This window comes from Narcine bancroftii, chromosome 14 (genome assembly GCF_036971445.1).
Source record: "Narcine bancroftii isolate sNarBan1 chromosome 14, sNarBan1.hap1, whole genome shotgun sequence".
Taxonomy (NCBI): Eukaryota; Metazoa; Chordata; class Chondrichthyes; order Torpediniformes; family Narcinidae; genus Narcine; species Narcine bancroftii.
In genome coordinates, this window is record NC_091482.1 from 1744905 (window position 1) to 1772754 (window position 27850).

A 27850-nucleotide genomic window follows, 5' to 3' on the forward strand; every position below is an offset into this window, starting at 1 on the left:
TTCAACATTCAACATTCAAAATGTTTCAACGAAACCCCCCTCATTCTCCTAAATTCCAATGAGTACAGACCAAGAAGCCGTATTAATCGCCGCAAACCCTCTCCAACGTCAGCACATCCTTCCTTAAATGAGGAACCTAAAACTGCTCAGAATTCTCCAAGTGAGGACTCACCAGGGCCTTTCAAGCCCTCAACATCCCATCCATGCTCCTGCAGTCCAGCGAATACAGGCCAAGGGCCGCTGTGCGGCGCTACAGAAGTGCAGGTCACCTCAGCTGTGGCTCCAAGCCCAATCTGACCTTCCCAACATGACGACCGCTCCCGCCCTCAACTTCCGGCGGGTGAGGTCATAGTTTCCGGCCGTCTCTCCCCCCGAGTTCGGAGCCTCCGCCATTTTGGTCCGGCGGCGGCGGCGGCGGGGAGAGTGGCGGCTCCGTTTCGATTCGGTCTGCGGGCGCTGGGCGAGAGGAGGGCGGCCGCTCATTCTCCCCCCCCTTTTCGAGGTGTAGAAACCCCGCGCGCGGTTCCATGAGGCGAACCCCGCGCCCTGAGCACCGCCCTTGAGCGCCGTGGGAGGAAGGCGGCGGCCCTGAGGCCTGCGGCCTAGTGGTGGCGGCCGGGGGCTGAGGCGATGGCGGCGAACTTCGACGTGCAGGACCGGGCGAGCTGGTACTTCGGCAGCATGAGGCGCGACGAGGCGGTGTCGTTCCTCCAAGGCCAGAGGCACGGCACTTTCCTGGTGAGGGACAGCCGCACCATCCCCGGCGACTACGTGCTGAGCGTCAGCGAGAACTCCAAGGTGTCGCACTACATCATCAACAGCCGCCCACAGGCCGGCCCGGGCTCAGGCCCAGGCCCGGGGCAGGACGGCGCGGCCCCCCCGACTCGCTACCGCATCGGCGACCAGGAATTCGAGCACTTGCCCGGCCTGCTGGAGTTCTACAAGATCCACTACCTGGACACCACCACCCTGCTGGAGCCCGTGGCCAGGCCTCCGCACCCGGCCCCCGGCCCAGTGGGGCCGCGGCCTCGCCCCGACGCCGAGTTCGTGCGGGCCCTCTTCGACTTCGCCGGCAACGACGAGGAGGACCTGCCCTTCCGTAAGGGCGACCTGTTGCGCGTCGTGGACAAGCCCGAGGAGCAGTGGTGGAACGCGCAGAACGCCGACGGCCGCTGCGGCATGATCCCCGTGCCTTACGTGGAGAGGTGCCGGCCCGGCTCGGCGCTGGGGCCGGGGCTGGGCAGTCCCGACGGCCCCCAGCATCAGCACCAGGAGTTCGGGCCCTACGCCCAGCCCAATGTCAGCACCCCGCTGCCCAACCTCCAGAATGGGCCGGTGTACGCCCGGGCCTTCCAGAAGCGGGTCCCCAATGCCTACGACAAGACGGCGCTGGCCCTGGAGGTAGGTGACTTGATGCCTTCACCCATCCCCGTGAAGAAAGAACATCGGTGCCTCGACCCCCTCAGGAGTTTGGCATGACATCGCAAACCCTGGCAAAATTCTACAGGAGTGTGCTGATCAGCTGGATCATGGTATTTTTTGGGGGACACTAATACCTCCAAATGAAACACGAAATTCTGCAGATGCTGATTGCAGTTAAAAACACACCAAAATGCTGGGGGATCTCAGCCTGTTTTTCAGCATCCATAGGAGACAAAGATATTGTCACTGAAAGACTGGCTGACTTCCTCCACCATTTGACCAATACCCTTGACCAGAAAGCCCTGTAAAAAGTTCAAAAAATAGTGGACACCACCCAGGACATCACAGGTAAAAACCCTCCCCACCATAGAGAACATCTACAGGGAACACTGCCGTCGGAGAGCAGCAGCAATCATCGAGGATCCACACGACCCAGCACATACTCTGTTCTTGCTGCTGCCATCAAGAAAGAGATAGCGGTGCCATGAGACTTGCACCTTCAGGTTCGGGAACAGCTGCAACCCCTCCAAATCAGACTCTGCAATAAACTTAATCAGGGACTCATTTAAGGACTCTTGTGCACTTTATTGATTTTTTAAAAAAAATTCTCTTTATATTTTGCAGTTGGTTTGTTTAAATTTCTTTATTTGATACATGTGTATGTTGTGTACAGTTTTTTTTTTGCACTACCAATAAGTGATAATTCTGCCTGGCCCACGGGAAAAAGAATCTCAGGACTGTATGTGATGTCTCTGACAAGAAGTCTGAAATCTATCTAAATCTATGCCATCACACACTCCCCACTTAACACGTACTGTACTTTAGTCAAGGTCTTGGCTCATGCTGACAGACTTCAGTAACAGTAGTTTCTGGTGTGGATATGTCTAATGGTGGAGTTATTCCTGAACCTGGTGGTGTGAGTCTTGTGGCACCTTCACCTCTTTCGTGATGGTAGAAGGGAGAACAGTGTGTGTTGGTGGTGTGGATCCTTGATGATTGCTGCTGTTCTTTGATGGCAGTGCTCTCTGTAGATGTTCTCAATGGTAGGGAGAGTTTTGCCTGTGATATTCTGGGCTGTGTCCACTACCTTTTGTAGTGCTTTCCACTGAAATTTGCCACAGTTTCTGCTGTCATACCAAATCTCTGCAAACTCCTGAGGAAGTAGAGGGGCTGACATGCTTTCTTCACAATGCTATTAGTGTGTTGGAAAGATCCTCTGAGATGGTGCCTCTCAAGAACTTGCATTTGCTCACTCTCTTTGCCACCCTACTCCCCAAGAAGTTGCAGCCTTTGCACACTCTCCACATCACATCCACCCTGAAAGAGGTTGAGATTCAACAAAGATCTAAAGAAAGACACTGTCCTCACAATTTTTGACCTCATCCAACTTTTGTAATAAAGCATCACCCGTATAGTAAACATTTTAAGGGAAATAATTTATTTCTCCCAAGGAAGTCGAGTGCATACTTCACAATGCCATTAGTTTGATGGGTCTAGGAAAATCGTCCAAGATAGTGACTCTAAAGAACTTAAATTTATTCACTCTCTTTGTCATCCCCTCTCCCCCCTCCAGAATTTGCAGCCTTCACATACAATATCTTTGCACAAAAGGTGAACTCTCTACAAAGTGAAGGGAAGAAAGTTTAGGAGAGATGTCAGGGGTAAGTTTTTTTCAGTGGGTGCCTGGAATGCCTTGCCAGCGATGGTGGTGGATACTGAAACGGGGACTTAAGAGATTTAGGCACATGGATGGAAAAAATAGAATGATATGAGGTAGGAAGTGTTTAGATTTTTTTTGGTAGGAATATATAGGTCAACACAACATCGAGGGCCAAAGGGCCTGTACTGTACTGTTCTGAGCATTTTTATTGACTGAGTAGTGTTTCCAACAGCAGGAATAATTACTCTTAGATTCAGATTTATTATTGGCAAGGCAGAATTACCACTGATTGGTAGTGGAAAAAAAAAACCAACATATACATTTAAATAAATAAATGGTAAAGAAACTGCAATACAGAGAGGAAAAAAATAAAGTGCAAAAGTAAGAATCTTTAAATGAGTCCTTGATTCAGTTTATGTCTTAATGGTGGAGGGATTCCTGAACCAGGTGGTGTGAGTCTTGTGGCACCTTTACCTCTTTCCTGATGGTAGAAGGGAGAACAGTGTGTGTTGGGTGGTGTGGATCCTTGATGATTGCTGCTGTTCTTTGACGGCAGTTCTCTCTGTAGATGTTCTCAATGGTAGGGAGAGTTTTGCCTGTGATATCCTGGGCTGTGTCCACTACCTTTTGTGGTGCTTTCCACTCGGGTATTGGTGTTCCCACACCAGACAGTGATGTAGTCACATCTGTAGAAATTTGCCACGGTTTCCACTGTCATACCAAATCTTTGCAAACTCCTGAGGAAGTAAAGGGGCTGACATGCTTTCTTCACAATGCTATTACTGTGTTGGAAAGATCCTCTGAGATGGTGACTCTCAAGAACTTGCATTTGCTCACTCTCTTTGCCACCCAACTCCCCAAGAAGTTGTAGCCTTTGCACACTCTCCACATCACATCCACCCTTGTCAAGGTCTTGGTTAATGTTGAGAATCTTCAGTCTTGTAGTTGCACTCCCTGAAAGAGGTTGCGATTTAACAAATTAGCTTTTGAGCATTTTTATTGAATAAACAAAGTGTTTCTAACAGCAGGAATAATTCTAGATTTACTAGTTTTAGGGGGTAAAAAATCAAATAGAAATTGTTTTGGCTGTGAGGTTGCGATGGTGCAGAAAGCTTTGCCTAAATATTTGGTGGGTATGTGGAAACATCTGTTGGATAAATTATTTCCCTAAAAATGTTTAATATGTGGGTGTTGCTTGATTACAAAAGTTGGATTAAGGCAAAAATTGTGAGAACCAAGTCTTTTTTCAGAAGTTTCTCCTCAAATAGCTGTGGAACCATTCCCTCAATATTTTAAAAATGCCTAGTAGATTTTTAATAAGTAAGATTAAAGTTGACCACAGGTGAACAGATTAGCCATTGGTTTATTGAATAGCAGGAGACTCTTGGAGTTGATTAGCCAGGCCATCAAAGGTAATGGGGAGAAGGCTGGACAGTGGGAAAATGGTTCAGCTCATGATGGGCTGAATAGCCTGTTTCTGGTCTTATCATTTCACACAATTAATATAAATTGAATAGATTAACGAAAAGCCAGCAGGTATCTATGCAAGGAATTTTAGTTATGTACAAAAACCACAGTGTTTGGATTGCAGTTCTTGGACATGGGACTGTTAAAGTAGTCATTAAACCAAGATGTTCAAAATGTGTATGCATAAACAGCGCAAATGTAATCGATAAGCTCTCAAATATTGGAATGAATTGGTAAAAGCAATGATGGGATCAGAACTTGCCTCTTCCCAACGTTTCTGTAATTTCCTCTCACAGTTTCCTATTGGGTTCCTCTTAAGTTTCTTCCATCACACCCTAAACCTCTGTCCTCTTAATTCTACCCTGTGAAGAAGACTGAATGTATTCGCTTTATCCATGCCCTTCAATTTTATACACCTGTGAGGTCACGCGTTAGTTCCTGCCCTATAACCCAAGCCCCCGAGTTGTAGCAGCATCCTGGTGAATCTCCTTTACACCTCTTCCAGCTTATTGATGTTCTTGTAGTTGTGGGGCAGAACTGCTCACAGTATTCTTAAGTGTGGTATCACCTACTCTTTCTACAGTTGCATCTAAAAACCATGCCCAATGAGGATGAATATACCAATCACCTTGTCCACATGAGTTACAACTTTTAAAGAACTCTGCACGTGTCCCTTTGGGTCACTCACTCTCCAGGATACCCTGCTTTGACTTGCGAAAGTGCAGCACCTCACACTTCTCAATTAAATTCCATTTGCTGTTCCTTAGCTCTCCTTCCCATCTGATCTGGATCCTGTGGTAAAGTTGCCACTGCTTCATGTCTGACCATTACAGCACCAATTTTATCGTCTGCAAATTACTAATCATTTATGAGCTCAGAAACTCGAGACAGCCAACTTACAAAGAGGAATGTCCACAAACGAAGTATTTGACTAATTGGTTGATAATCCAGAAGAAATCAGAGCTGCTCTGCTTTTAAATATTCATGTATGTCATTTTATAACTCACCTAAGAGGTTTAATTGGCCTTGGGTTGTAAATGGGAGCCCAAAATTGCAACCTAACTTGTGAGTTCAATTTATTGGATCAAGACTGGAGTACATAAATGAGAGAATTGAGTGTTACTATTAAGTTAACACCTTGGAGAAAATATAGAGTAGATTTGTACCTTTTGTGTAGTAGAAGCTGGGATGTACTATCAGCAGGTCTAATGTAGCAGATGATGTCAATATGGGACTTGTAGACTTTTTCAAAGATGGGATAGGAAGTATCTGTTGTGACTGGTGGATAGTTTGCAAGGTGTTTCACCCTTTCTGATATTTGTGCTCTACTTTTGCTGTGTTCAAGATGCATGGCCTTAAGGTTTCTTGTGCCATCATGAATGCTCCTTCTCCACTTTGTGGTATCTTGGACCAGGGATTCCCAAGAGTTTGTGGGAATGTTGCAATTTATTAATCCTGAATTGTTTCCCATCTGTGTGGTAATCGCATCCTGTCACACAGCTTCAAATAGAGTGTCTATTTCAGAATGTTGACATGACGTGCTTATCAGTCCTGACACCATGTAATTAAGGCCACAATGTTGGGGATGTTGATCTCAGAAAGGACAGTTCACAAGTTCACTTGTCATTCAGTGGATTTGGAGTATTTTGCAGAGTTGGCAATATCACTCCATTACAGTACCTCTAAGAGCATAAACTAAAGTAGCAAAAAAAAGCACCCCTGTTTCCAGCAATGTTTTAGAGGACGAACCCAGTTAACCCCTCAAGCCTGCTTTGGCATTCATTAAGATCGAAGCTTAGCTGGCCTTGGCTTCCCAACTTGCCTGCTCTCTCACATACCCTTGAGTTCCTTGAGATTTAATTGTCATTCTCTGCCTCAAACACATTCAATGAGTCTGATGTATAGTTGAGTGCAGGAACAGGTCATTTGCAAATGGTTAATATTCCTCTGTTCACGTGTCTAAATACCTTTTAAACCTTGCTTATAGTGTTTGCTTATGCTATTACCTTTGGCAGGGTGCTCTGGTTACTGACCATTCCTGTGTTTTTTCAAAAGACATATTTCAAATTTTTACTTTCTCCTCTTGGCTTAAACTTATGTTGTCTGGTATTTGACATTTCCACTCTTGGTAAAAGACTCAATCCATGCATCTCTTAATTTTATGCACTTTAAATTTTAAAAATTTTAATTAAATTTAGATATACAACACAGTAAGAGGCCATTTTGGCCATGAGTCCATGCTGCCCATTTTACACCCAATTAACCTACAACTCCCAGTACATATTGAATGGTGGGAGGAAACCCGAGGCCCCCCCCCCCGCCCCAGGGACAACCCATGCAGACTTGGGGAGAATGTACAAACTCCTTTCAGACAGAACGGGATGAACCCTGGTCCTGATCACTGGCACTGTAAAGACATTATGCCAACCATGGTGCACTTCTATTGCATCGCCATTCAGCTTCTGAATCTCCAGCTAAAACAATCCAAATCAGAATTTATTGTCATGGGCAAGTCATGGAATTTGTTGTTTGCAGCATCATTAGTGCAAACATTTCTATAAACTGCTTGACAAAGAGTAGGTGAGATCACACTTACTGTGAGCAGTTCTGCCTGCACAACAGGAACATCAATAAGCTGGAAGAGGTGTAAAGGAGATTCACCAGGATGTTGCTATAACTATGGGGCTTGAGTTAGAGGGTGAGGTTAAATAGGCAGGAACTGAGGCATGACCTCACAGGTGTATAAAATTGAGGGGCATGGATAAAGTGAATATATTCAGTCTTCTTCCCAGGGTAGAATCTGAATGACAGAGGGAAAGAAGCTGTCCTTGTGCCGCTGAGGGGTCATCTTTAGGCTCCTGTACCTTTTTCCCGATAGTAGCAGTGTGAAGAGGATGAGGACTGGGTGGTGGGGGTCCTTGAGGATAGAGGTTACTTTCTTAAGATGTCACCTCTTGTAGATGGAGTGATGTCTAGATCCCGTGATGTTGCAGGCTGAGTTAACAACTCTCAGGAGTCTTTTCTTGTTCAGAACTTTGGCACCTCTGTACCAGACAGTGATTCAACCAGCCAGAATACTCTCCACAATGCACCTGTAGAATTTTTCAAGAATCTTTGGTGTCATACCAAATCTCCTTTAATAATTTACAAAATATAGCCGCTAACGAGCCTTCTTCGTGATTGCAACGACGTGGAGGCTCTAGGACAGATTCTCAGACATAGTGACAACCAGGAATTAAGTTTGAAGGTCATATGTTGACATGGATAAAGGGAGCAGCTAACGAAAACAGTCTTTTCTGAATAGCTAACAGATACTAGAGCCATGACTGAGGTAGAAATTTCCAGAGGATCATGAGATTCAATAATTTCTCTTCCTCTGTATGAAACCTAATCCTTTTGCAGAAACTCTGATATCTCATGCAAGATGTACCATGAGGGGAAGGATCCTCTCAGTGTTATCTTGTCAGTGTTTAATCCTTCAGTAAGGTCTAATGAGTAGATGGCAACCTGCTTATTCTTTTGTACATCAAATCCTTCATCCAAAGAGTTAACCTAGTGAACCTTCTGCACTGCTTCCAAAGCAAGTGTATTCTTAAGAATAATCCCAAAGGGGAGTCACGTGATGGAGTAGTGGCCGGTCAGGGAACTCCAGCCCTCTCTGGAAAAGTTTAAAAAAAATACACAAAACACAAAGGTACAAGAATAAAAATTAAAACAAAGTAAAAGTAAAGGTGGGAAGAAAATGGCAGCGAAGAGAGAAAAGTCGAAAGCAACAGAAGAAGAAAAGAAGAAAGAACGTCGGAAGAAGAAGGTGAAGGCCTTACCTGTCTGAGGAGGCCCGCCGCGGAGAGAGAAGCCCGCTCCCTAAGGTCAGTGGAAGTCCCGGGCTCGGAACTACAAAAATGGCTCGTGGAGCCAGTCGCGCATGCGCGATGCGCATGAAAAAAAACACTGACGGGAGGGGGGAACAGCTGAGGAGTCGATCTCCACAGCTGAGGATGACAGCTGCAACACAGCAACAGGAAGAGAACACAGAAAACAACGAGAACAAGAAAGAAGAGAGTAAAAAGAAAACAAGGAAACAACAGATGACCAACCCAGAGGAAGAAGAAGAAGAACATAGAGAAATGGAAGAAGAAGGGAAAGGCAGGACAATGGATATATATTTTTTTAAAGAATATATGGAATCAGTAAAAGAATGGCAATTACAAGAATTTAGTGAAATAAAAAGAAGAATTAAAAGTGCAGAAGAAAAAATGAATAGAATAGAGATGGTCATGTCAGATATAGGAAAAAGAGTGGACAAGGTGGAAGAACGAGAAACAATCGTAGAAATGGAAGTAGAGGACTTAAAAGAGAAATTAGAAGAATCTAATAAAAAAGTTAAAGAGGCACATGAGCTGTTAGCTCAGAAGATAGATATAATGGAAAACTATAATAGAAGAAATAATATAAAGATAGTGGGCCTTAAGGAAGATGAAGAAGGCAAGAATCTTAGAGAATTTATAAAAGATTGGATCCCCAGGGTCCTAGGAAGACCAGAATTAAAGGAAGAAATGGAAATAGAAAGGGCACATAGAACATTAGCCCCGAAACCACAGCCACAGCAAAAACCAAGATCCATTTTAGTAAAATTCTTAAGATATACAACAAGAGAAAATATATTGGAGAAAACAATGAAGAAAATAAGAGAAGACAAAAAGCCACTGGAATACAAAGGTCAAAAAAATTTTTTCTATCCAGACATAAGTTTTGAACTCATGAAGAAGAGAAAGGAGTTTAATACAGCAAAAACGATCCTATGGAAAAAAGGATATAAATTTATGTTAAAGTACCCAGCGGTACCTAAAATAGTTATTCCAGGGCAGCAAAACAGACTATTCTCGGATCCGGAGGAAGCACAAAAATTTGCAGAACGACTACAAAACGGGCAGAGAGATGAAGACATGTAACGAGAGTAAAAATGACCATGAACTATATGTATGTGTGTATATGGGTGTATATATATATATATATATATATATATAGGTGTGTATGTATACATACACCTGGATATGTGTGTACATGAGTGTATCCGTATTTAGAGGAAAATATATAGAGTATAGATAAGAATTAATAAGGGAATGAAAGGGAACGGAGGAAGTAAGGAGGGAATTTAAAAAGTGACCTTTGTTATATATGAAAATTGAATTTTTTTCTGGGGGGGGCTGGGTGGGGAGGAGTTACGGTCACTGCAAAATCAGTTGATGCTTGCGAGTGAATTCGCAAATCCAAATGGAGAGGGGAGATGTGGTTGCCCGACAAGGGATAAAGGGCAACTCAGGAAGGGGAGGGGGATAATGGGGTTAAAGAAATTTTAGATAGGAGAATAAGGAAAATGTTTGATCTTTTAGAAATGTTGTCTTATAAAGTGTTCAAAACAAGAAAGCAGAAATGGTTAAGAAGGAAAGGTGATGATGAGGAAACGGAAAGCGAAGATAAACAAAGTATGAAAAGGCTACGTTGAACTATATGACTTTAAATATTAACGGAATACATAACCAAAAGGAAGAAACTGCTAAATTTACTGAAAAAAGAAAAAATTGATATAGCATTCGTGCAAGAAACACATTTAACTGAAATGGAACATAAGAAATTAAAGAGAGATTGGGTAGGACATGTAACAGCAGCATCATATAATTCAAAAGCTAGAGGAGTAGCTATATTAATCAGTAAAAATGTACCAATCAAAATAGAAGAGGAAATAATAGATCCAGCAGGGAGATATGTAATGATAAAATGTCAGATAAATTCGGAGTTTTGGAATTTACTCAATGTATATTCATTCACCTAACGAAGAAGATCAAAAATTTATGCAAGATATTTTTTTGAAAATAGCAGACACGCAAGGGAACATATTTAATTTGGATTCAAACATGAATAAAACTGGGAAAAAAATTAACAGAAAGAACAAAGTAACCAAATTTATAATTAAATTGATGCAAGAAATGCAACTTTCGGATATATGGAGGAAACAACACCCAAAGGAAAAGGAATATTCATATTATTCGGGTAGACACAAAACATACTCAAGAATAGACCTATTTCTGTTATCAGCTCGTATGCAAGATAGAGTAAGAAAAACAGAATATAAAGCTAGAATATTATCGGACCATTCACCCTTGATATTGACAATAGAGTTAGAATGTATAGATGGAGATTAAACTCCATGCTACTTAAAAGGCAGGATTTTAGAGAATTAATTGGAAGACAAATTAAAATGTACTTTGAAATAAATACGGAATCAGTGAAAGATAAGTTTATACTATGGGATGCAATGAAAGCGTTCATCAGAGGACAAATAATAAGTTATGTAACCAAGATGAAGAAGGACTACAATCAGGAAACAGAGCAGTTGGAAAGGGAAATAGTAAATATAGAAAATGAATTAGCAATGAAGGAAGACACAACTAAAAGAAGAGAATTGGCAGATAAAAAAATAAAATATGAAACACTACAAACATATAAGGTGGAGAAGAACATAATGAAGACAAAACAGAACTAGGAGAAAAAACGCACAAAATTCTAGCATGGCAGCTTAAGACAGAACAAACTAAGAGAATGGTATTGGCATCAAGGAAAAAAGACAAACAAATCACATATAATCCAACGGAGATTAATGAAAACTTCAGAGAATTCTATGAACAATTATACCAAATTGAAAACGAAGGGAAAGAAGACAAAATAGATGAATTTTTAACTAAAATTGAACTACTAAAATTACAAATAGAGGAACAAAATAAATTAACAGAACCATTTGAAATAGTAGAAATACAAGAGATAATAAAAAAACTACCAAATAATAAAACACCAGGAGAGGATGGATTCCCAATAGAATTCTATGAAACATTTAAAGATTTATTAATTCCTCCCCTCTTGGAAGTAATCAACCAGATTGACAAAACACAAAACTTACCAGATTCATGCAAAACAGCAATAATTACAGTAATACCAAAGACAGGGAAAGATCCACTCGCACCAGCGTCATATAGACCAATATCTTTACTTAACACAGATTATAAGATAATTGCTAAACTATTAGCAAACAGATTAGCCGACTATGTACCTAAAATAGTAAATCTAGACCAAACTGGATTTATTAAAAAAAGACGAACAACAGACAATATTTGTAAATTTATTAACTTAATTCATGCAGTAGAAGGGAATAAAGCTCCAACAGTAGCAGTTGCTTTAGACGCAGAGAAGGCCTTTGACAGAGTAGAATGGAATTATTTATTCAAAGTATTACAAAAATTCAGTTTACCAGAGAAGTATATTAATTGGATTAAAGCATTATTTCGCCATTGGCGAAAGTGACAGTAAATGGATATATATCAAAGCAATTTAATTTAAGCAGATCAACAAGGCAGAGATGCCCACTATCACCCTTATTGTTCGCGTTAGCTATAGAACCACTAGCAGAATTGATAAGAACAGAAAATAATATAAAAGGGATAAAAATAAAAGACAAGGAATATAAAATCAGTTTATTTGCGGACAATGTTATAGTATACTTAACAGAACCAGAACTATCAATAAAAGAATTACATAAGAAATTGAAGGAATATGGAGAAGTGTCGGGTTACAAGATTAACGCAAATAAAAGTGAAGCAATGCCAATGAATAATGCGGATTTCTCAAAATTTAAGAAAGAATCACCATTCAGATGGCAAATGCAAGCAATAAGATACCTAGGTATACAAATAAATAAAAATCTCGGCCATCTATATAAACTCAATTATTATCCACTAATGAAAAAATTACAGGACGAATTAGAGCATTTGAAAGACTGACCACTAACACTAATAGGAAGGATAAACTGTATTAAAATGAACATTTTCCCAAGGATACAATACCTATTTCAGACATTGCCAGTACACATGACGGAGAAATTCTTCAAGGAGTTAAAGAAAATAATAAGGAAATTTTTATGGAAAGGGGGGAAACCGAGGATAGCACTAGATAAATTAACAGAATGGTATAAACAAGGAGGCTTACAACTGCCAAACTTTAAAAATTATTATAGAGCCGCACAATTAAGATACCTATCAGATTTTTATCAAACAAGGGAAAAGCCAGATTGGACTAGATTAGAACTAGATGAAATAGGGGAGAAGATACCGGAACATATATTATATAAATGGGATGAAAAATTGGTACAACGTAGGAATTCTCCAGTATTACATCATCTGCTCAATATTTGGAAGAAGATTCATGTAGAAAGGAATAAAACAAATTACCAGAACTATTACTGACGCAAAATCAGTTACTCCCTTTTACAATAGATAACCTTTCCTTTAGAGAATGGGAGAAAAAAGAATCAAAAGAATAGAAAATTGTTTTTCAGGAAATAAATTACTATCCTTTGAACAAATGAAGAATAAATATAATATAACTCAAGATACAGTGTTGGCATACTACCAACTGAAATCCTACTTGAAGGACAAATTGGGAAGCAGTCTGAGGTGACCAGAGGGAAGTAATTTTGAATATGTCATTACAGATACAATGATATTCAAAAAAATTATAACAAATATGTATATTAAACTGCAAGAAAAGGAGAATGAGGAAATAAATGGTAAAACTAAACAAAAATGGGAACAAGATTTAAACATAAAGATAAAGAAGGAAACATGGGAGAAGTTATGCTCTGAAACTATGAGAAATACAATAAACACGAGGTTACATATGATACAATATAACTGGATACACAGGCTATACATTACACCTCAAAAGTTAAATAAATGGGACCCAATAGTATCTGACAGATGTTTTCGTTGTAAAAAGGAAATGGGAACAACAATTCATGCAATCTGGATGTGTGAGAAAGTGAAAAAATTTTGGGAAGATCTAAACCAGATATTAAATAAAATTACAGAAAGCAATATACCAAAAAAACCAGAGATCTTCCTCCTAAGTAACATAAAAAACAAAGAATTTGGAATTGATTTGGATGGTGCACAAAAAAGATTTGTTAGGATAGCCGTAGCAAAAAAATGTATTATGTCAGCCTGGAAATTAGAAGATAACTTGAGAATACAACAATGGTATATAGAAATGAATAAATACAGATACAGCAATGAGCTCTCTGAACCCTTCTCCATTAACAATGGCGTGAAGCAAGGCTGTGTTCTCGCACCAACCCTCTTTTCAATCTTCTTCAGCATGATGCTGAACCAAGCCATGAAAGACCCCAACAATGAAGACGCTGTTTACATCCGGTACCGCACGGATGGCAGTCTCTTGAATCTGAGGCGCCTGCAAGCTCACACCAAGACACAAGAGAAACTTGTCTGTGAACTACTCTTTGCAGACGAAGCTGCTTTAGTTGCCCATTCAGAGCCAGCTCTTCAGCGCTTGACGTCCTGCTTTGCGGAAACTGCCAAAATGTTTGGCCTGGAAGTCAGCCTGAAGAAAACTGAGGTCCTCCATCAGCCAGCTCCCCACCATGACTACCAGCCCCCCCACATCTCCATCGGGCGCACAAAACTCAAAACGGTCAACCAGTTTACCTATCTCGGCTGCACCATTTCATCAGATGCAAGGATCGATAATGAGTTAGACAACAGACTCGCCAAGGCAAATAGCGCCTTTGGAAGACTACACAAAAGAGTCTGGAAAAACAACCAACTGAAAAACCTCACAAAGATAAGCGTATACAGAGCCGTTGTCATACCCACACTCCTGTTCGGCTCCGAATCATGGGTCCTCTACCGGCACCACCTACGGCTCCTAGAACGCTTCCACCAGCGTTGTCTCCGCTCCATCCTCAACATCCATTGGAGCGCTTTCATCCCTAACGTCGAAGTACTCGAGATGGCAGAGGTCGACAGCATCGAGTCCACGCTGCTGAAGATCCAGCTGCGCTGGATGGGTCACGTCTCCAGAATGGAGGACCATCGCCTTCCCAAGATCGTGTTATATGGCGAGCTCTCCACTGGCCACCGTGACAGAGGTGCACCAAAGAAAAGGTACAAGGACTGCCTAAAGAAATCTCTTGGTGCCTGCCACATTGACCACCGCCAGTGGGCTGATAACGCCTCAAACCGTGCATCTTGGCGCCTCACAGTTTGGCGGGCAGCAACCTCCTTTGAAGAAGACCGCAGAGCCCACCTCACTGACAAAAGGCAAAGGAGGAAAAACCCAACACCCAACTCCAACCAACCAATTTTCCCCTGCAACCGCTGCAACCGTGTCTGCCTGTCCCGCATCGGACTTGTCAGCCACAAACGAGCCTGCAGCTGACGTGGACTTTTTACCTGCTCCATAAATCTTCGTCCGCGAAGCCAAGCCAAAGAGACAAAGACCAAAGACATTCCATTAGAAAAAATAACATATAATTTAAGAAATAATATTACAATATTTGAACAAATATGGGAGCCATACATGAAACACAATAGAGAAAACCTACCGGGGACATCTACCACCTAAAATGACAGAAGGAGAAGGAAATGAAAAGAATTGACTCAGTGGAACTACTTGTTTATTTTTATTGAGTGACAACATTGTTTGACTGGTTTAATGTATCTAAGATTCTGTATTTTAAATGAATGGGAGGGGAGGTAGGGAGGGTGGGATGGGAAGAGGGGGGGGGGGGAAGAAAATGACACTGTATATATTTGAAAAGGAAAATGTATGTATCTTGATCAGTGTGGTTTATGGTGTGAAAAATAAAAAATTTTTAAAAAAAGAATAATCCCAAAACTATTTGCAATATCCCAGGTATGGTGGCCTCGTGGCGGGGGGGCTATAAATTTGCATCCAAATTGCAGTACCTTTAATCATCATATCCTCTTTAATAAAGGCAATTGTGTAGCTAATCTCTCACAATTTACTTTGATTGTTTATTCTTCCAAAGTGACATTTGCATGATACTTTATCTGTCAACTTCTTGCCCATTCTTTTAATCTTTATATCCCTTTTTTTCTGTGTCATCTTCACAACATGTTAACACACATTTTTGTACCATCAGCAAATTTGACTACAGAATACTCGATCCTTCATCCAGGTCATCAGTATTTTAAATTTAGACATGGCATGGTAACGGGCCCTTCCAGCCCACGAGCCCATGCTACCTAATTACATCCAGTTGACCTACAGCTCTTGTACTTTTTGAAGGGTGGGAGGAAACGAGTACCTGGAGGAAAACCGCACAGACATGGAGAGAACGTGCAAACTCCTTACTGACAGTACTGGATTTGAGTGCCAATGGCTGGCGCTGTAACAGTTGTACGTAATGGAAGCCCCTGCTGAGCTGTGATGTGCCACTATGCTATTTTGGAAATGGTCCATTATGTCTTTTTTTTAGTTAGCTGCTCTTACATGCATGTTAATCTATCATCCTTAACTCTGTGTGGCCTAATCTTGTGAAGTATGTTGCACCTTAAATCCTCATTCTGGTTCCCCTTTTGCACTGTCAAGAACTCCAGTAAAAGTAACTCCAAATTTCAGGACATTAGAGTGCCTTGTAAAAGATCATAGACATTTTGTAAGCTTTAAGATGCTCCATTATAGGCTTGAGAATGAAGAGTCAGGATGTCGCACCTGAAAGGTGTGCAGTAGATCAGTGGAAACATTGATGCTGTTCATAAATTGCACAGAAAATTTAGACCCTGTGACACCATTACAGCGCCATGGACCTGGGTTTGAATCCAACACTGTGTGTGGAGAGTTTGTACATTTTCTCTGTGACTGCGTAGGTTTCTTCCAGATTCTTTGGTTTCTTCCCACCCTCTAAAAAATGTACTAGGTTTGTAGGTTAATTGGGTGGCATGGACTTGTGGGTAGAGATCTCTGTAGAGATTTATAAAATCATGAGATGCATGAGTATAACACTCTAGAAGATACGGAGTTAAAGTGAAGTTTAAGGGAGATGCGCAGAGCAAATATTTTGAGTGATGGGTGCTTGGAACAGGCTGCCATGAGTAGTGGTGGAAGCAAATAAAGAGTAGTGGTTCTAGATGGATACACAAGTACGAAGGGAATGAAGATGTATCTATCAGGTTAAGACAGCAAATGTATAGTTTGATTTGGACATATTCAGCACAGACACGTGGGATGAAGGGGCTGTTCCTGTGTTCATCATGATGTTTCCATTGTCACAATTATTTCTGGTTTATTGTGATTGCATTTTGAAATGTGTTAAAGATTTTCTCATCATTTTAGAGCAGTACACAAAATCCTAATTTACCAGACCAGCTATGGAAAGATGATACATGGAGGAAAACTAACCTGTCAGGTCTTTACAGCATTTTCTACTTCTCAGTTATGTAAAGTTCTGATTTCTAATGCTTACCCCGGTAATAATTTGTTAGTCGAGCTGTAATTACTAATTGTCTCATTTCTTGTCTTGAATTATGAAGAATTCTATGTTTCTCTAAATGAAAAGTTAAAACTATATCCTTGTTGATAAGACAATCCAAATCGATGGCAGCCGTGGCAGAGGAGGTTTTTAAGGTGAAGGAGAGTTGAAATGTGTAGGGCAAGTTTGTTTTAACACAGTGGTAGGGAATGGTTCCTGAAATGGTCCATTTCCCATGGAATCTGTACCACCTCGGACTGCAAGACTCTGCAGAGGATAGTGAAGTCAGCGGAAAAGGTCTGTTACTGTATACGTCTTAATATTTTAATGTTTCAATGTGTTTAACTTGTATTTATGTAAATATGTTCCATGGTCCTGGAGAAACACTGTTTCATCCTTACTGTGCGATCATGGTATGAACACTAAAAAAAGGTGACTTGAAATGTATTGCCATGAGTAGGGGTGGAAACAAATATGCAAGGAATAGAAGAGACATGGATCGTCTAGAAGCAGCAGAGATTTAGTTTAATTTGTGACTTGTTTTATGCAGACATTGTGGGCCAAAGGGCCTGCTCTTGTGTTGTTCTGTTCCAAAAATAGCATCCTGTCCCCTCCTTCCAACCTTCCATTGTCTTCTACATTACAGGAATCAATCCAATGAACCATTTTGAATTCTCTCCTAAGGAGATGAAAACTGTATATGGTACACTATAAATGTGGTCTCACTAAAAAAAGAGTCTGATGAGTCAGACTTCATCCAATTTTCTTTCTTGTTGCTGTCCTCAAATCATTGGGGCACTACTTCAAAGAAACTTGTCTTGCTACCTAAACCATCCCTTAATCTTGCATTTCTATCAATGCTGCATGAACTGAATTTTTCTCTGTCTTTTGTGCATTGCTTCTGCAGATCTTGTTTAACCCAGATATTTTTCATCTTCCATATAGATGGACAAAATCTTATATGAAGCTTGGGTCAAAAACATGATTCCGAGCATGGAGAGGCTCTTTTTTTAAAAAAAATTTTTTAAATTTTTTATTTTTCACACCATAAACCACATTAACCATGATACATACTTTTTCCTTTTCAAATATATACAGTGCCATTTTCTCCATCCCCCCCTCTCTCCTCCCATCCCACCCTCCTACCTCGCCCCTCCCGTCCATTTAAAGTACAAAATCTAGGATACATTAAACCAGTCAAACAATGTTGTCATTCAATAAAAATAAACAAGAAATTCCACTGAATCTATTCTTTTCATTTCCTTCTCCTTTCGTTAATTTAGGTAGTGAATGTCCCCGGTAGGTTTTCGCGATTATGTTTCATGTAAGGCTCCCATATTTGTTCAAATATTTCAATATTATTTCTTAAACTATATGTTATTTTTTCTAATGGAATACATTTATTCATTTCTATATACCATTGTTGTATTTTCAAATTATCTTCCGATTTCCAGGTTGACATAATACATTTTTTTGCTACGGCTAGAGCTACCTTAACAAATCTTTTTTGTGCATCCTCCAAATCAATTTCGTGGAGAGAGGCTCTTGATGATCAAATATCTCTTCACACAAATTCTATTCCAGTTCCATTTCATCATTAATTACTCCTAAATTCTACCAGTTGCCCAATATGAGGGGGTAATTTACAGATGCCATTTACCAATCCCCGTGAGTGAGGAAACTGGAACTCCTGGGAGAAACCAGGAGGAGAATGCAAAATTCCGGACAGCATTTTAAATTAGGATTGAGGCTGGACTTTCAAAATTAATTTCTGCATTAAAACAGAATAGAGAACTATACATTAAATTACTATTCTTAAAAGTTTAAACAAATTTGAGCTGTTTTCAGAACTACATTTTGACCACTGATGACTTTCTATTAGTGTCCACAGAAAGAATGAAGTTAGTGGGAGTTCCCAATGATATCCTCCCTTCTCATGCTGCAATCTTAAAAAATGTAGCGTGCTGTCTGGTTTTCTTGGCTGCTATCCACTGGATATCGGTGGAAAAACCCAGAGGATATTGATGTGAAAGAAAAAAAATCATGCGTTGGAATAGATCATTTGTGGAGGATTTATTTGCATGCTTCTCTTTGAGGCAATGATAGTGAATTAATTGCAATACAGGGAGTTAAATATTTTGTTAAATTCAGGAATGTCCAAAAAATTTTTTTTTCACCCGAGCTTCCGTGGATTTATGAAGGCAGTGAATTGAATTTTAACATTATTTCCTGATATAGATGACCCCTGCGTTATGGCCTTTCAAATAACTGGAATTTACCCTTGCAGAATTCACAAATCACCAGCCTGAAATTTGAGATCTAAATTTTTCTCTTATTGGATATGGGATGGGTTGGCTCTTCCTTTTAACTTGCATTTCTTGATGTGTGCGCGCGCAGATGATGTGGCTTCATGTTACAGAAAATGGGGACTGTTTAATAGCCACATAATCCCTCTCACATACTCGCTACCTAGTGTGAGCGCAGATGTACCGGTATATATTAAATTGCAGAATGCAAGACATTGGAGGAAAACTAACGCTCGATTTTAATAGCAGCAAGAGTACGTGTTGCAGTACTAGAACACTCTTCCCAGAAAACTGATGATTTAGATATTTATAATCAAGCAGGTGAAGTAAATCACAACATTTTGTTAGAGATCAGGGTTGAAGTAAAAAGCACACAATACTGGAGAAGCTCAGTAGGTCAGTGTCCTTTATGTAGATACATAAAGATATATAACCAACCTTTTTGGCTTGAGCCTTTCATCAAAGTATGAGAAAATACCAGCAAGCGTTCAAACAAAAAGAGTCAGGGAGGGGTGGCAAAGGCAGGAGATAATAGGTGGAGAAAGGAGGGAGGGGACAGCAGTAATGAGAGGGTGGCTGGATGGATGGAGGAAATGGAAAGGTAGGAAAAGGAGGAAAGGGGAGCAGGTTTAGAAGAAGGCAGTAAAGTTAATGTTAATGCCATCTGACTGGAAGATAAGGTGGTATTCCTCCAATCTGCAGGTGGTCAAGGTGGGATAGAACACAAGGCCATGGACAGACGTGAGCGTGGAAGTGTGACTCGGAATTGAAAATTGAAGTGGTTGGCCACTGGGTTGCGAATGGAGCGGTGATGCTGAGCAAAGCAATCTCCCAGTCTGCGATTGGTCCCTCCAATGTAGTAAATAAGTCTTTGGATGTACAGGTGTTGCTTCACTTGAAAGGCCTGCTTGGGGCCCCAGTCTTTGGTGAGGGAGGAAGTGTGGGTGCAAGTGCGCACTCATCCCTCCCCACCCATCACACCTCTGGCACCTTCCCCTGTGCCCTCAGGACATGCAACACTTGCGCCCTCATCTCCTCGCTCACCAAGGTTTGGGGCCCCAAACAGGCTATCACGTTTCTTTACTTTGATTATACAATTCAATAATGGAAGAGACGAGGGAGTTAACCACTTAATCAGAATTGCAACAGTAGGAGCTTGTGCTGTATTGTTAATTAGTTACTATAAATTATCAAAAAGAATTAAACATTTGATGGATGTGTGAGAGAGAAAAAATGGCAGAGGTATGGGTTGATAATGGGACTAATATAATTGTTCCTTTGGAGTCTGTATGGACCCAGTGGGCCAGATGGCAGCCTCTTGTTTCATTACAGGTGTGAGAAATACAAAATGCTAGCCTGGTCTACAAGTCATTGTTTTTGTGAATAAATGTAGAATTTTGAAGTTTATGAAGTTTGGGGTGGAGCTTTCATGCAACCAACCAGTGAATGGTGTGAGAGATGAACCTGAAACCAGGGAGAAATGAAGTGCACACGAGCCTGTGATGAAAAGTTTGAGAGTAGTGTGATGGCTCTTCAAACATTTTACTTTCTCAAATATTGGAAATTCTGATCCAAATTGGCCATTCTCAGGAGATTAATCTAGTTAAAGTGAGCAGCCATGCTTCTGAAGATTGGGCGGCAGAGTTAACAGTAGTGATTAGCGCCACATACTATACAGCAACAGTGACGAGGTCCAAATCAGCTGCAGTCTGGAAAGAGTTTGTACGTGATTCCAAAGAAAGTGGGGTTAGAAGGTTAATTGGTCACGTGAGTGTATTCGGGCAGCAGGGACTCAGAAGGGCCCATTACATGCTGTGTTTCTAAATTAAAATTTAAAAATGAATCCATCCTTGGAACTGTTGCACCAGCATTTTGTGGTCCAGAACACTGAACTCAAACAGCACAGGAACAGGCCCTTTAGCCGACATCTGCATCAAACATGATGCCCAAATTGAACTGAAACTCTGCTATTTGCACATGATGCACGTCTCAATTCGATTCAGATTCATATGCCTGTCTGGAAGCCTCTTCAGTGTTTTACTATCATGCCTGCTTCCGGACAGTCTGTTCCAGACACCCACCCTTTCCTGATTTTTAAAAAAAGAAATTGTCCTGCACATCTTTTTAGATCTTTCCCCCCCCCCTAATAATTTTATAAACTTGTAAATTTGTCAAATACATTGCACAATACACAGATACACTGAAATTCTTGCTTGCTGCAGCCAACAAGTACTTTGTGTATTATACATTATCTCTTTAAATTTAAGGTATAGTATTGAAATAATAAATACAAAAGATTGATTAATAATTTTTTAATTACCCTAGTGCAACAAAAACCGGTGAAACAAAAGTTCAGACAGGCCTTTTTGTTGTATCTGACTCATTTGTGTTTCGTATAGTAAGAGGAGGTTCAAGCACCTGATAGCTGTTGGGGGGAAAAACTGTTCTTGAATCGAGAGGTGCTACTCTTCAGACATCTGTACCTTCTACCCAAGGTTAGCAGTGAGAAGAGGTTGTGACCAGAGTGATGGGGATCCTTTATGATGTTGGCTGCCTGCTTAAGGCAATGCCTGGAATGTATGGAAGATGAACACCTGTGATGGACTTACCACAGCTGCCTCCATAGAAAACAGCCCAGTTTGTCCAACCTCCCCTCATAGCTGATGGCCTGTTCCTTGGTTTGTGTTCCCACATAATTTGCTTTTAAAACTGTCAAGTAGAGAGAATGGCAGTGTCCAAGATGAATTGCAGAGTTTGTGTCTAGCCTTCATCATTTTGCATTTTTGTGTTTTTAAAAATAGAGAGCAATTGAAAGACGACAGGCCAAAGACAAAAGCCTCAGGTGATATAAGTGTGAAGTAAAGCTCAAGATGATGGTGCTATTCAACAGGCTAAACAGCAGCAACTTTGGAAAGAGGAACAATAATTTCAAGTTTAGTTTTGGAATTTAAGTAATCTCGGCCATTTAACATAACATAACATAACAATTACAGCACGGAAACAGGCCATTAGGCCCTTCTAGTCCGCACCGAACCAAACACCCCAAAGGGTTATCCACATTGTCTGGAGGTAGATATTGACCAGAAGGTAAATATGACAGAATTCTTCCGTTTTAGGGAACCAGATCATTTCCATGGCAACCTCAGTAGTTTAGTGATCCCCATTCCTGCTGACCTTTAGTACAAAACTAGATTATTAAATGAATTTGTCTGTGCCGTCATTAGTTGTTTGATAGTTAAAATCCTGGCTATGGTTTAGTGTAATGTTTTCCTGCCACTGTTTGAGGGAGATAAATGGTTAAAGCCAAACAGCAGAACAACTTGTTTGAGCTTTGCATCCCTGAGCTATAGGTCAGGCCCAGGTTTGTGTAAAATGTAGAGATCGGGAGGTCAATAACACCAACTCTTTTGCCCTGCACCCCCCTGTTCCCAAAGAAGTCATTGAAAAATCCAACTTAAGTGTTCAGGAGCAAAACTAAATGGAGGATTTCTTTAGTTTTTAGCTGCAATTTGTGACTTCCTCAGCAGCAGGGTGTTGCCCTTATGGTTGCCTACTTTGTGGAATGATTCACATTTTAAACGGCTGTGCCTGATGGCGGCCAGTGCCTGATGGCGGCCAGTGCCTGATGGCGGCCAGTGCCTGATGGCGGCCAGTGCCTGATGGCGGCCAGTGCCTGATGGCGGCCAGTGCCTGATGGCGGCCAGTGCCTGATGGCGGCCAGTGCCTGATGGCGGCCAGTGCCTGATGGCGGCCAGTGCCTGATGGCGGCCAGTGCCTGATGGCGGCCAGTGCCTGATGGCGGCCAGTGCCTGATGGCGGCCAGTGCCTGATGGCGGCCAGTGCCTGATGGCGGCCAGTGCCTGATGGCGGCCAGTGCCTGATGGCGGCCAGTGCCTGATGGCGGCCAGTGCCTGATGGCGGCCAGTGCCTGATGGCGGCCAGTGCCTGATGGCGGCCAGTGCCTGATGGCGGCCAGTGCCTGATGGCGGCCAGTGCCTGATGGCGGCCAGTGCCTGATGGCGGCCAGTGCCTGATGGCGGCCAGTGCCTGATGGCGGCCAGCCTTCATGCAAGTCAGTGACTCAATGTGCAAGGACATATTAATAGCTGAGTGACTTATCAGTCTGAACCTGCTGGATTTCTAGCATCGAACTCTCTTCCCTGAAAGAATATCACCAGATAAACATACTGTTTCAAGTCTTGGATGGGCTTTGCTTAATTATTGGAGTAAGATCATCTAACTCATGCTGTCCTGGCCTGGTTTTGGTGCTTGTTACGAGCCCAAAGGACCCCAAAACCCAGCAGCAATACACATTTACCAAGACAAGTGGTTTTTAATCAACTTTAAACATCAAAATAGAATCAAACATTAACTTAACTCTATACTTAACTAACCCAAAGTGCACGTGTATGTAATGTGTGTAAATTCAAGAAAAGTTCTTGGGTTCACAGTTCAATCTCACTTTTCCTTCTTCCAAGTTCTCTCGTTGCAGGCCATCACCATACTGTGCACAGAATTTAACATGTCTAAAGTTCACCAGGCTTGGTGCTTGAAAGGTAAATGTTTACCACTCAGGAAGGTTCTTGTAGGGTTTGCAAAGAGAGATATTTGTTGCTCCAGGATTTCCACAACTGAGGTACCACCACTAGTCACCTCAGGGTCTTGCTGATGAAACTTGCCCCATCAGCGTCTTCTAGATGGTAACCTCTTTCTTCAAGCTACCACAGAGATCCATTCTTTATTTCAAGAGAAAGATCAGACAGATAGCACTTCCAGCCATCTCCTGCTCTGGAACTTGCTTTCATCAGTTTCAAACTGTTTTCCCTCGATTGCACTTTTCAGTTACTTGTCAGTGTCCCAAACACTGACTGACAGACTGAGCTGTTAACTCAACTCTCTCTCTCTCTTCCAACTGAAACTCCAAAGAGAGCATGTGACTCATGTCTTGCAAAACCCCCACTTTCCTGAGCAAAACAACAGGAGTTCTTTCTTCTGTGCCCATCTGTTGTTAGATATACAAAATCCAGGAGTGACCTTTCTATAAGCACTTTGCAGAAAGGGTACTGATGGACAGCATGACTCCAGCAAGACAATGGTCAAGCATTTTATGACCAATTCAATTAACACCTACTTGTGAAAGGCATGAGATCCTGCAATGTGAATTCTTCAGTCTTTCAAATAAGATCTGTTTTAAAATGTGTGTATGTGTGTGACCTACTCTAAATCATAAATTCTCCCCAAATATTAATATTGTTACATGCTTAACACAATGACTAAACTGTAACTTCCAGTGGAGTGAAACACGAAAGTATGCAGGTGCCGTGATTATAGTTAAAAACATAAAAATGCTGGAGGAACTCAGCAGGTCTTGCAGCATCTATAGGAGATAAAAATATATAACCAACATTTTGGCCTGAGCTCTTTGTACATACTGTAACGAAAAAGGACTCAGACATCTCAGGCACCTTTATCTTCTATAGGCGCTGTGAAACCTGCTGAGTTCGTCCAGCCATTTTGTGCAATTTCCTATGTTTGATCTTTTCTCTCCTCATGAAGGATTAATGTTTCTCAATGTTAGGAGCCTGCTGGTACTTTTTCTGTGAATGTTCTGCTCTGTGGGCTTTGCAGGGAATATGATCAAAAGCTTGGTTAAAGAGGAAGATTTTATGGAAAATCTAGTAGAAGGGGATTTCAGAACTTTGGACCTTGTCAACAAGACGAGGATGGTTATAGAGAAGTTAATGAAGGAGGCTAGAATTGGAGGATTCATGCCGAGAGGGTTGCAAGGCAGGAGGAGTTTATAGAGGTAAGTGGAATACCAATAAGGCTTCCACCGTTGGAAATTATAGGACATTCTCCCCACGGGTCTGTGTGGGTTTCCTCTGGGTGTTTCTGGTTTCCACCCACCCATCAAAATGTACAGGAATGTAGGTTCATTGGGATATTTATGTGGTACGGGCTCGTGGGCTGGGAGGGCCAATTTAAAAAAAAAATTATTTCTTGCATAGAAAAATAATCAGACCAGGTGAAATTGTGGTTTAAAAAATTTACATAAAATGGAGGCTCATCCAAGGCTTGGTGTCAACACAATGACATGGTATGAATTTACCTGCTCCCATTGCATTGTGCCTCCCTAAATATCGTCATAGTTCCCAAGTATAGTAAGAGTCTTATTAACACTACATTTACCTGTTGTTTATCTCTTCCATTCCTACTTACAGTTCTGGCCTTTGATATTAACAACTCCAACTGTTGCTGTAAGATACAAAGCTAGGTGGTGATGTGGACCTTGAGAAGGATGCAGAGAAGCTTCAGGTAGGATGTAGACAAGCCAGGGAAATGGGTGAGGAAATTATGCATGGGATAACATGTTAAAAAAAAGATCAAGTTCTGTGAAAACAAATGTTTTTAAATGCTGAGATTGAAAGGTTTCTTTGTTTGGAGGGGACCAAGGTTTCCTTCTGCAATATTGAGTAAAAGGTCACATGCAGCTTCAAGCAATTAAGAAGGTAAATGATTTGAATGGCAGGAGGATTTCAATACAAGATTGGAAATCTTATGGGACCACTCCTTGCTTCCTTATCTTCTAAGAATGGATATACGAGCAATAGAGGCAGTGAAGGTCGTTAGGTTTGCCATGAGAGGAGAGTCCATGTGGATTGGACCTATACTTTAGGAATTAGGAGGGCGGATCTTTTTAAAATAAAATTGACAGTTGATGTATCCTCTGGCTGGAGTTCTAAAACTGGGCGTCACTAATAAAAAGGGTAGATGATTTGCCCCACTAATCGCACCTGGGTCCCAGGAGGGCTACCCAGGTGCTGCAGTTTAAAAGAACATACTGAAGACTCTCGTCAACTTCTACAGGTGTACTGTGGGGAGCATTCTGGCTGGTGGCATCACTGTCTGGTATGGAGCTGCCAACTCTCAGGACAAGAATAAACTCCAGAGGATTGTTAACTTGGCCTGCGGCATCACAAGCACCAGACTTCACTCCATCGAGGACATCGACATGAGGCGGTGTCTTAAAAATGCAGCCTCTATCCTCAAAGACCCCACTGGCCTCTTCACTTGGGGAAAAAAATACAGAAGCCTAAAGACGAGCACTCAGTGGCACCAGGACAGCTTCTTCCCTGCTGCCATCAGATTCCTGAATGATCAATGAACCAAAGACACGGCCTCACTTTTCGTGCACTAGTATTTTTACTTTTATATAGTAATGTAGTAAGATGGTCATAATATGAACATTTGCACTATGAATTTCATAACAAATAAATTCTAATTCTGATATGGTGTGCTGGAGGACTAGGTTCGAGAGCTGTATGGTAATGTTGCAGCTCTATAAAACTCGTGAGACCACACTTGTGTTCAGGTCTCGTCACCCATTATTGGAAAGATGTGGATGTAGTGGAGATTTACCAGGACGCTACCTGGATAACATGTCTTTATGAAGAAAGGCTGAGTACGCTAGGGCTTCTCTTTTTGGAGTGACAGAAGATGAGAGGCAACTTAACAGAGGCACACGAGAGGCATGAAGAGAGTGGTCTGCCAGCACCTTTTCCCCAGGGCAGCAGCGGCCAATACCAGAGCACATCTATTTGATAAGTGGGGAGAAGCTTAGGGGAGATGTCAAGGCAGATCTTTACAGTGAACGTGATGAGTGCTGGGATGCATTGCTGGAGTTGGTGGTGGAAGCTGATAGAATAGGGACATTTAAAAGACTCTTGGGGCACATGGATATAAGAAGATGGAGGATTATGGGCTGTGAGGAAGGGAAGGAAAGTTTCCATAGATCAACCATTCCATGGGCTGAAGGGCCTATGCTTTACTGTCCTTGTTCTATGTGAAGCATAGCTGAAGCTTTATCTGTTTTTGTTAGCAGAAATGGTTAACAGTAAAATACCTTGAAGTTTATAATTACCAAATGAAAATATGTTGCAAAGAAACATTGATAACAAAATAAGTCTGATTAACATGTTCATTTCAGTATGCAAAGCATACTACTGATTTTTGGTCCGTATCATGTCCATCTCGTGCAAGATGTTCACTTGTTTTAAGTTTTGTAGCCTGTTGCAGAGGCAAGGACAGATTGGGTTGGTGAATTTCCCCCACCTCCCCGGTTTATAATTGCGAATGTACTTGCAGGATTTTAACATCGGGTCATGCCCAGTAGATTTTAAAACGTGTGGTTGTCATAAGCAAGTCTGTGGAAGATTCTTTGGCCAGTTCGCCAACTTTATTGCGTAACCTCTTTCATCTCATTACTGATAGTAGTTGGGGAATTTGAGGGCAAATCAGGAAAAATAGGTTTCAAGTGAGGGAATAAAATTAGGATTGCACTGGGAGCTGGTATAAACTCAAAAAATCAGTTTAATGCCCCCTGTAGCATAAGAAAAAAATTACGCAAGGGATATGAACCTTGTGTCAGCACCTTTACATTCTTTTGATGTTTTTGACTTCTATTGTGACTGATTTTGTTTCTTCTTATAGGTTGGAGACTTGGTGAAGGTAACTAAGATCAACGTGAGTGGCCAATGGGAAGGAGAGTGCAATGGTAAACACGGTCACTTCCCTTTTACCCACGTCCGGCTTCTGGATCAGCAGAACCCTGAGGAGGACCTAAGCTGAGTGGAGATGTTTTGGGGGGGGGGGGGG

At 41.5% G+C, this 27850-nt stretch overlaps 1 protein-coding gene across 3 annotated transcripts; it reads left to right on the plus strand.

The window, feature by feature from the left end:
• Positions 1 to 351: 351 nt before the first annotated feature.
• On the plus strand, positions 352 to 27850 carry crk (v-crk avian sarcoma virus CT10 oncogene homolog). 3 transcript variants are annotated; one of them, XM_069911684.1, is made up of 3 exons: positions 352 to 1401; positions 25417 to 25510; positions 27686 to 27774. In XM_069911684.1, exons 1-2 carry the CDS (start codon positions 631 to 633, stop codon positions 25474 to 25476), a joined length of 831 nt encoding a protein of 276 aa, XP_069767785.1. In that variant the 5' UTR covers positions 352 to 630; the 3' UTR covers positions 25477 to 25510; positions 27686 to 27774. The 3 variants fall into 3 exon arrangements, with proteins under 3 accessions (XP_069767785.1, XP_069767783.1, XP_069767784.1); XM_069911682.1 differs by lacking the exon at positions 25417 to 25510 and having other exon boundaries at positions 27686 to 27850; XM_069911683.1 differs by lacking the exons at positions 25417 to 25510; positions 27686 to 27774 and adding an exon at positions 16754 to 17804.

Excerpts from the sequence above, each read along its gene's own strand:
- crk (XM_069911682.1), top strand. The coding sequence starts at position 631 with ATGGCGGCGAACTTCGACGTGCAGGACCGGGCGAGCTGGTACTTCGGC. Across the intron at positions 1,402-27,685 it reads AGACGGCGCTGGCCCTGGAG|GTTGGAGACTTGGTGAAGGT; the intron begins GTAGGTGACTTG and ends TTCTTCTTATAG.